Genomic DNA, 10,462 nt, shown 5'->3' with positions numbered 1-10,462 from the left:
GTTTTGTGTGTCCTTCTGAAGTTGAGCTCCTCCCTGCAGCAGAGGCAGGAAATGCTCTATGTTGTCCTATTCTATATATAAAACCATTATGGTCAAGGGCCTCAGCCTCAGCCTGAGCCACACGCTTCAATGGGCCTTCTCTTGGATCAAACCCTCCCTCTGCTGGTCAATCTCTGAAACTGCTGCCAGAATAAACACCACAAACTACCATGTACTGATGTAAGAGTGCAGCCTTCATACCGCTTCAACGTAATGGACTACCTATTAATCCAACACGTCACTTGTAAATTATGTTTTATAACATCAAATGCAGATACCTAATGTCTATATAGATGTAATCATCTACATGTAGTCTAAAGGTTTATGATTTATCTCATACCTAAAAATGTAACAGGGAGTAAAGAGTTAAAGTACTGTTAGTACTGAAAGTATTGTGTCATCACTGAAATATTTTTTAACTGTAAAAAGCTTTTATTTTTGAAAAAAAAAATTAATCAATTCCTCCTGGAGTTTGTTGCCTGGATAACTGCATGTTTACTGCTAAACGTCATAGCTTCCACACTTTCCTCTCCAGGATATGTCACTATTGTCCACTGAGATTTATGAAGAACTACAGCCTGGCCAAATCACGCCTTCATCTTTGGATAGCGCTGTCAAACTTGAACATCTTGAGCCATATGCTTAAAGCGGAAGTTGTAGCACTTCTGTCGGACTGGGCTTGGATTCACTCTTGGAAAAAGCAAGCCAACTTGTACAATAAGTGGACGAGGGGGGTTGAAAATTTGGGAAAGCCCTTTTTTTCTTGGACTTGCTGACGCGTACAGCGGTTACGTGCTGTGCTGCTGCTGCTGCTGCTGCTGAGGCGCCGTCGACTTGTTTAGTATCTTTACCAGCCTCCACCATGTTACTTCACTTTCTCGTTTTAGCGGCCTCGATTTTCCAGGCAAAGAGTTACTTTTCGGAGGAGAAGTATCCGGAGGAGTCGAAAATGCAGCCTCCCACCGTGGTTATCGCTATCATAGCCAGAAACGCAGCCCATTCCCTGCCGTACTACCTCGGAGCACTGGAGAGACTCAACTACCCCAAAGGTCGCATCTCTGTGTGGTGGGTTTTTCCTGCATGGACACTGTGGACTGCATGCACTGCCGGGCTGTTTGTACGGGGGTCTCCTTTTTTATCCGCTGTTCAAAAGGTCAATGGCATTTAAATGAGTTTGTGGAAGCAGCAGCCTTCTCCCCCACTCCTCCCTTATTCCCTCTGTGCCTCTCACAGCTCAGGCTGCCTTTCACTCCGCCACATTCATTTCCTTCTGTGGACTGCATGAATTGATGTTCTGTGGAGCTTGTTCTAGCTTATATGCTTCCTTAACAATGATTTCAATAAAATATAACACTAATGATTAAAACCCACTAACTCAAATGTCCTCAAGTGGTTTTAGCAGTAAAGGCATCCGGGGTACTCTGCTGTAGATTGTTTGCCATGGAGTAACTCATTTAAAATGTATTTTGCTTGTAAATGTGAAGGTTTGATGTGATGAAACTGGATCTGAGAAGAAAGATAAACTGTTGCTGGCTGGCCTAACAGTACAAAACAGAGCTGCGATAGTCATTTAATATGATCTGTGGTGAAATAAAAATGTGACAGCGGTGCAAAAATAAAATTAAAATTCCTTATTTTACCAGAGAGATTTACATTTGGACCCAGAGTGATCATAATCACACAGAGATGTTGAAGGGACATACTGTATACCACACTACAAACAATTTGGCAAAATCCCATGGCACTGAATCATCATTTTGTCCAACCCTGTTTTTACCGGGGCAGAAATTCAACCTCTGAAGTAGCAGTAAAGTCACTGCTGCTGAAAGCCACTCAGATATAAAGTGACCACTTCTGATGATTATGCACAGTTACTAAGTTACATATAGTTATCATGGAAGGGCCAGGATGTGAAATCCTGATCAAAACTCTGAAAACACTCAGCTAACTAGTGCCTCCTCCAGTTTAGTGCTCAAAGTGGTGACCATATTCTTCAATCTCTCAGAGATTGTCTCTATTTGTTATTCTCTCCATATTCCCTCCGTTAAACCAGCAATCAAAACATTTCACCCAGTCCGATCCTCATCACTTTTGGAAATGTGCATTTATTTTACCATCTGCTCTCTCGATCTCCTCAGGGCTGCCACGGATCACAACTCGGATAATACCACAGCCATACTGAAAGAGTGGCTTACTGTCATGCAGAAATTTTACCATTATGTGGAGTGGAGGCCGATGGACCAGCCCACGTAAGTCCAATCACAGAGTATTTATGTATAGTGGACTTTTTTAAAAATACAAATTCTGTCCTGATGCTGCAGGTCATGTGTAGAACAAGCAAATCTTAGAACTCTTTAGTAGGTGCATTAATATGAAGGAAATTAAAGAAGTAAGCCTCCTCCCTCTCCTTTATTTTACCAGGATCACAATCAAAGATTTCCTGAAGTGTCGCACTGCTAATGGTCCAGTTCAAAGCTGTACTTGAAGCTTTGATGTAGCTCATTCTGTCTTTTTGTACACACAAAGAAGATTTATTAACACACTTTTATAGCCTCTTAGTCTGTAGTTTACTTTTCTGCCTTTTCTGTAGTCTTTGTATTTTGTAGGAATGATGTAGCATGTCTCTGCTTGTCCATATGCATCTCTCTGTGTGGACAGTTGAGGACGCCATTACTGGAAATTATTCATGCATGCATGTCAGTTATATAGTCTCTATATACTGAACTTTTGAAGGTATCAATGTATCTGTATTTTAAACCATATGGAGACATATACAGTGTTAATCATGCAGTATGTAGAGTTAATTTGGTAACCCACCCAAATATTTTTTTGTGTTTTGGTATTTGTTATTTTTTAGGTTTGAAAGTCTGATTTGACAAGTGGCTGTAATACTGATTGAGTTTTTTGTTTTAGAGTTGAATAAACATTTTCATTGGATCATTTATTTAGAAAAAGCAGTATAGATAATGTATACTGTATGGTCTCTGTTGTTTGTGTCTGTCATAGGTCATATGCAGGAGAGCTGGGTCCTAAGCACTGGCCCAACAGCAGATATGAGTATGTGATGAAGCTGAAGCAGGCAGCGCTGAACTTTGCCCGGAAACGCTGGGCCGACTACATCCTGGTACATTAAAAGATAATCTTACTTGTGACAGCAGTATAAAATTTCTTGATTCCTTCCTATCTTTATTCCTCTGATGAAGTTTGCTCCCTCTTTGCTGCTGTTACCTCACCCGTTATTCCAGTAAGAAAAGACACTACAATCTCTCTTTCCTTTGTTTCCTCTGTGTCTCTGTTTCAGTACGCAGACACAGACAATATTCTCACTAACCCGGACACCCTCAACCTGCTGATAGCAGAGAACAAGTCAGTCATCGCTCCCATGTTAGACTCCCAGGGAGCGTACTCCAACTACTGGTGTGGCATCACTCCACAGGTGAGCGACACTTCAGAGTGTGAACTTGATAGTGATCATTCACCTGTTGGAAGGTAACACTTGAGAAAACTGTGTTAAGTATGTTTAAAGTAATCATACTTTAATATTTGTGTGTGTGTGTGTGTGTGTGTGTGTGCTTATTTAGGGATATTATCGTCGAACAGCGGAGTATTTCCCCACCCGTCACCGTCACAGAGTGGGCTGCTTCCCAGTGCCCATGGTCCACTCCACCATGCTCCTGGATCTAAGGAAGGAGGGCATGAAGAAACTGGCTTTCTACCCTCCTCATGAAGACTACTCGTGGCCCTACGACGACATCATTGTATTCGCCTTCTCCTGTCGGGCTGCAGGTTTGTTAGTGTTTGTACACATGGATGTTACACAATCAATGTCTCGTTCATTAATTCATTTACTGATTGATTCATCGTTGTTGCTGCTCAGAGATACAGATGTACCTCTGTAACAAGGAGCGCTACGGCTACCTGAACGTCCCGGCCAAACCTCATCACTCCTTGGAGGATGATCGCCTCAATTTTGTTCATGTCCACCTTGAGTCCATGAGTAAGAACAGACTGTTCAGTATATGAAAAGCAACAATTCGTAATCTTTATTTTCCCAATTTATGTTCCTCTCCTCTAACTCATGTCCCCCGTTTGTCAAAAAGTTGACGGTCCTCCCATGTACCCCTCCCGCTTCGTCCACATGTTCCCCAAACAAAGAGACCTCATGGGCTTTGACGAGGTAAAAAGATTTTCCAAACCAGAATCATAATGTCTCAGCATCAGTTACGACATGGCAGTCTACAGAGTTAAATATCCATTTGTCCTCCTCGTCTCAGATCTATCTGATAAACCTGCGACGCCGTCCTGACCGCAGAGACCGGATGTTGTTCTCTCTGAATGAGCTGGAGATTGACGTCAAGGTGGTGGATGCTGTGGATGGAAAGTAAGTGCAATGCTCAGTAACAGTGAGGTTCACTGAACTGGCTTAGACGTGTGTTTTGAGTGCTTGCAGGGGAAGAAGAGAGAAATAGCAGATGATGAGAAAAAATGAAGACTGGAGAATGGTTGGTGAGAAAATTCTCTGCAGGGACATACTGATGTATCACCTCATGATTCACTCATGGTTCATTTATAATCCCATTTTGAGCAAATATGAATGAGGACAGTTATGACTCAAAAAATCTATTTTTATGGCCAAGTTTACTGCACATGTGGGAAACCGAGTGCAGGCAACAGTTGGCAGTGTGCAATGAGGTTGTCTATAGCATGTATGTGTGTGTTATGCAGTGCATTGAACAGCAGTGACATTAAGTTCCTGGGTGTTGACCTGCTGCCGGGCTACTACGACCCGTTCTCTGGACGCACCTTGACTAAAGGAGAGGTGGGCTGCTTCCTCAGCCATTTCTACATTTGGAAGGAGGTGAGAGGACACAGTAATCGTCCATGAAGTTCTTTATTGACTTGACTGACAGTGGTTTGTGGAGCGCATTATAATCTAGAGGATAAATAATAGCATTATGGTGTAGGTTGGGTTTTGGTAGGATTATTCTGTATCTGACCTGGCCTGGTAACCTTTTTGAATGTCCCTGTTCTCAGTCATTCCACACTCAACAAATGTTTTTACCCCGCAGATGGTGGACATGCAGATGGACAAAGCACTCATCTTTGAAGATGACGTTCGTTTCCAGTCCAACTTCAAACGACGAGTCCTCAGGCTGATGGAGGAAGTGGAGCAGGTGGAGCTGGATTGGGACATCATGTGAGACATGCCTTTATTTCTGTGGTTCCTGTTTTAATTGGGTTAAGGGTAGGAATTAGGTGGGGAGGTAAAGTAAGGATAAATCAGTGCAGTATCCTCAAAATTGTGTTGTGTGTATGTGTGCTGTGGAAAGAGGTCAAAAGTCAGAAGAAAAATCCATACTCAGGTATGCAACGCACCTCACTCACAGCTGTAGCTATTCCCTCCTGTGTGTCTGTATACTGGTGCTGGTATGTATTTGAGTGTCAGTGTTTCTGTGATTCAGGTTTTAAAGCACAATTTTGGACAGATGGTAAAAGTATTTTGGAAGTATCTGCTGGAAGATGTGGGATGTGTACCAACTCCTTTTATGTGTGTATTTTGGTTTCCATAATCTCTGACAATGGCTAGACACATATGTAGAGCAAATGGAACAGAAAAGAAAAACAATCTCCAGCACATTTAGCAGCAAACAACAGCACGATCACAACAGATATCAGTACTGAGTTGCTCTGGGCATTGCTCCTTTACTTCTCCTTCTTTGCCTTCTTTTTTTCTCATTACATTTTTTATGGTGCCACAGATATCTCGGCAGGAAGCAGGTGAATCCTGGAAAAGAAGAGCCAGTGGAGAACGTTCGGAACTTGGTGATGGCCGACTACTCGTATTGGACTCTGTCTTACGCCATCTCGCAGCAGGGAGCCCAAAAACTGCTCAATGCCGAGCCGCTTTCCAAGATGCTGCCTGTTGATGAGTTTCTCCCCATCATGTATGACAAACATCCCAAGTATGTATGACACCAGCACTGAACCCACTGGCAGAAATGTGCTCATTTCTTGTACTTTTACATGCACACATCAGACTCTACATGTTTTAATCTTGATGAGATCTTGATGAATATTTTTGTGAAATTACATGGTAAACCTTGTCCCTCTGCATTCCTCTGCCGCCAGACATATGGAATTTGAAACAGACCTCATAATTACTGAAAACAGTCTTTCCCTATAGCTTCTTAAACATGTTTGCACACTATATATTTAGCCTAGCCTTTATGGAGTTATAGATTAAAGAACTATACTGCAGTGAGGTCTGTGGCTTTACTTCGATGAGTTTCTTTGAAAAGAAAGTCAGCTCTGGCCATAATCTCTATTCTTGACAGTTTAATATGTAGTGCTCTTCAAGCTAAATTAAAATGCTGCATTTCAAAATAAATCTTTCATCTTTTAGAGCATTTTTCTTTTTATGATGTACAGGTTTCATGGCAGCATTTCTCTCTGGGATTGATTGTCTGGAGTTGGACTTTTTTAGGCACAGTGTGGTTGCCAGATAGATTTGAAGAGCCAAAGGGGATTCAGATGTGTTTGTCACAGACTTGTGGTGAACTTAAAAAAGATTAACATGTCTCCCAACATTTTTAGCCATGCTTGTTGCTCCACTGTGAGGTTTACATTTTTGTTATTTAGTTAAATGACTCAGTTGGATGGATTCCCATGAAATTTGGTACACATTGTCATGTTGCCCTCATTGTGAATTTTAATAACTTTGTTGATTTGTTTAATACTTTGGTTAATGACCAAATACTTGCATAACTAAGGGCATTCTCATCAGCCACAGCTGTACTTTGGGTGTTGGCATGCTAACACACTAAACTAAGACAGTGAACATGATTAACATTATACCTGCTAAGTATTAGGATGTTAGCAGCGTTTTTACTAAAAGATTGTTTATTAAAACATTGTTTTTACCTGCTGTGTTAGTATTTAGGTCAAAGCAACAGAGTTGTGCTCTTGTTTCTCTTCTTTTATTCACAAGTTGTCAAATACAAACAAAACAAAATTGTCAGCAACAAAATTTAGTTCCTTCCAGCAGTCCAAAAATTTCTCCCATGATCCCCGTCATCCAGATGGTTGTAATTTGTTTTTATTGTGTGTTTGTCCTTTATTATAAAGACGTTGTGGTGTGTATTAACTGTGACTCCTTCAAGATATTTCTCTTCCAAACTGTTTTTTAATCTAATGGCTGCACATTAATGTAACCCCGTCCCTACTCCTAACTCTAACATCCCTGACATCAGCCCAAACCAGACAACTTTTCCCATCATCCCACAGTGATGATGTAGCAGAGTAAATGAGATACATATGATGTGCTGACTGTAAGAGATGAAATGGACCTCAGGCTGAAAGGCCTGCAGACCAGAAGGCTTGGCAGTGTCTATGTGCTTCATCATGTGTGGAAAACTGGCTTAAAGCCAACCCACTTTTTCTACTCTCTCTCTCTCTCTCTCTCTCTCTCTCTCTCTCTCTCTCTCTCTCTCTCTTTCTCTCTCTCTCTCTCTCTCTCTCTCTCTCTCTCTCTCACCTCTGTGATTCTAATTCGGTATGCTTGACTGGTCCACTAAGAATGCACAACAACCGCACACCACACATTGGTCCTGCTGTCGCCCCTCATGCAAGAGTAACTGAAAATCAGCCTCTGTGAAATGGATTTCAAATAAGGCCCAAAATAAAATAACACTAATATTAATGATTAATAGTTAATTGTGGGGAAAATTGCCAGAAGTGCAGTAATATTTAATCTCTGATGTGGTTTTCTGTTCTGTCATTAGGGGTCATAGTCTTTTATTGTGAAATACAAGATGTTTTAAAGTCTCAAATGAGTCAAACCCAAATCCATGTAATCTCTTATCACTGTTCTCTCTCTGCAGTGAGGACTACAAGTCCCATTTCCCTAACAGAAACTTACAAGCCTTCAGCACACGCCCCCTCCTGGTCCAGCCATGTCACTATGCTGGTGATCCCCAGTGGGTGAGCGACACGGAGACGTCCACCCTGTGGGATGATGACTCGGTACGCACCGATTGGAGGGGTTCCCACAAGACCCTGAAAGGGTCACCGCCACCCGAGATGCTGTCAGCTGCCTACAGGGACGAACTTTAGTGCGGTGCTGACATAGCTGTTGAGAAACCTGCAGGTCAAAAGGTTGTGAGGTCAGAGAGACAGATGCTGAGAAGAGGACCTGCTCTCAGACTTTGTTTCAGTCCATGCTGTGTCACACCACTGACATGCTCTGTGTCATTTCACCTGGACTTTGTTTTTTGTTTTTTCAAAGCATGTTGGCAAGCGTGTGGCACAAAATGGTTTTTGGGAGAAACAATATAAGAGACAGAGTTTGTTGAGACTCCTTGTAGACATGTACAAAAGCGATGGGTGTTTTGATACTTGTATGCGTCTTAACAAATCAGATGCTTGAACTTGCACAACAGATTTTTCTTGAGAACAATCCACCCATTCATTTTTATAGTTTATACAGTTTTATTTGAATGTATGCTTGTAGCTATGTGTGTGCTTCTGATGATTGCATGTTTATAATGCTAATTACAGAGCTTTTAAAAGGGAACCGGGGAGGCGGCTTTACAAGGACTTTCTGTTGATCACAGTCTGAGGTTCCAGCAGCTGCACTGCTCATAACTCCTGGCAAGTCTGGACAAAAGCCTGATACTTTTATTGCTAATATTCTGTTTTTTTCCATGTCTGTCTGTCTGTCTGTCTACCCTTTTCTCCATTTGTGCATATCTTCCATTGGAGCTGTTAAGAGATACAGCTGTGTCTAACACAAAGCCAGACTGACCCTGATTGATATTTCCCTCAGCTTCATTAACAGTTTTAAAGTTGATGTACCTCATAGTTTCGAGGGCCAGTGAGACTGTTTCATTGGCACCAGATGATATGCAGGAAGTATTTTGTTAGTGAATCTAACACCTTGAATGTTTGCATTTGAATAATTAAGTTTCTTTAAAATGCTCTCTTTTTTTTTTTTTTTTTTTTTTTGAATATCAAGTCATGACTAGAACTAAAATAATATTGACTACTTTATACTCTGTGGCTGTGTTTTAATATTTTAATATTTCATATTTTGCCACACAAATTGAACTTCATGGTCAGAGTTAGTGTGATACCCGGACACTTACTTTTTTTACATTTTTATATTTATGTATACAGCAAAATGTTCAATTCTTGAAGTAAAACCATCCCTAATAATTGTAACTTTACTTACCAAAGAGCCAAAGAGAGAAGAGTTCTGTCAGTATATCTGGCATTATTCTAATGTAATTAATAGGGTGAATAACTTTGTGAAAACATCATAACTTTCAGTTTAACCTTAAATTATTCAAACAAAACTGGAACGAAAACGCTGTATGTGATTTCAGGCTGTCTTAAGTGTCAATACAGATTCTTGGCATGTTCATTTAACAAGATTTATGTTTTAGCATACAATTACTTCTACTTTAGACATGCTCTGGTAAAATTAGGAAACAAATTTTTTAAATTTTCAAATATTTTCAGCATGTCAAAGTGTGAACTCCAGTTGCCGGCAGTGTAAAAAGGAAACTTGGGCTCCAGTTTTTTGCAGAGTACTGCTACCTCTTAGAAGAGCCACATTACCTTCCTGTGCTACATCTTGTGTTAAAAGTGTATTAATTATCCCACATGTATCTTAGCATAATTCTTACTAAGCCATATTAAAACACAGCCTACAACAGCCTTTTTGTAGCATCACTGGGATCCTTCTCAATCTAGGAATGTGTTGACACTTTGAACAGGGTTGCAATGAAAGCAATGAAAACTGATGTAAACTGATGTGATTTAAATGACAATGATCAAGTTACACCAAACTCATGCTACAGTCAAATGTTTGTACATTTATGATGGTCTGATTCCATGTATTCATTTTCTGTCATTATGTGTGTTGCTTTTCATGCAAAAGTCATAATTTATTTGTTGAGTCTCTCTTGATGTGGTTGACAGACGAGTCACATGACATGATTTACAACATGCAATCAAAGTGCAATGGCTTTTCTACTAAAGGCCTCTCTCTAAATGTCTCTGAACAATAAAACAGGATGTTAGAATAACTTCAAATGTCAATAAAAATTAGTTTTTACACATTTTTTCATTGAATGAATGTGGTTGTGGACATTGTTAATGAACACGTCAAACTTGGTGGTCAGAGAAGCACACAGACCAAGTGGTACCATATGTTGTACTGACCAAAATCCACCACAAGAGGGCATGCTACCATTTTTCATGCAATGAGCAGATGGACAAGGCAAGCTACCATTTCCTGGATTTAATAACACAGTTACTGATTTTCATACTTGTGTTTGAAAACTTTATTTTTTAGCCAACTAATGCATCCGCATAATCTGTATTTCACCTTCATATAACAGCAAACATTGTTTTGATCCCA

The 10,462-nt window shown here is 40.5% G+C and overlaps 1 protein-coding gene across 1 annotated transcript; it reads left to right on the top strand.

The window, feature by feature from the left end:
* Window positions 1-594: 594 nt before the first annotated feature.
* Window positions 595-10,160, top strand: cercam (cerebral endothelial cell adhesion molecule). The gene is made up of 12 exons (XM_018670533.2): window positions 595-1,104; window positions 2,178-2,288; window positions 3,046-3,163; window positions 3,341-3,475; window positions 3,621-3,825; window positions 3,917-4,036; window positions 4,140-4,216; window positions 4,314-4,420; window positions 4,765-4,897; window positions 5,109-5,236; window positions 5,799-6,002; window positions 7,920-10,160. Exons 1-12 carry the CDS (start codon window positions 902-904, stop codon window positions 8,149-8,151), a joined length of 1,773 nt encoding a protein of 590 aa, XP_018526049.1. The 5' UTR covers window positions 595-901; the 3' UTR covers window positions 8,152-10,160.
* Window positions 10,161-10,462: the final 302 nt, after the last annotated feature.

This window comes from Lates calcarifer, linkage group LG9, assembly GCF_001640805.2.
Source record: "Lates calcarifer isolate ASB-BC8 linkage group LG9, TLL_Latcal_v3, whole genome shotgun sequence".
Taxonomy (NCBI): Eukaryota; Metazoa; Chordata; class Actinopteri; family Centropomidae; genus Lates; species Lates calcarifer.
The sequence above is the reverse complement of the archived record's forward strand: the minus strand, read 5'-3'. Positions and strand labels throughout refer to the sequence as shown.

Bases quoted from the DNA above. Each gene is read 5' to 3' on its own strand.
- cercam (XM_018670533.2), top strand. From the start codon at position 902: ATGTTACTTCACTTTCTCGTTTTAGCGGCCTCGATTTTCCAGGCAAAG. The intron at 4,217-4,313 runs GTAAAAAGATTT...TCCTCGTCTCAG, and splicing joins ACCTCATGGGCTTTGACGAG to ATCTATCTGATAAACCTGCG. The intron at 4,898-5,108 runs GTGAGAGGACAC...TTTACCCCGCAG, and splicing joins ATTTCTACATTTGGAAGGAG to ATGGTGGACATGCAGATGGA.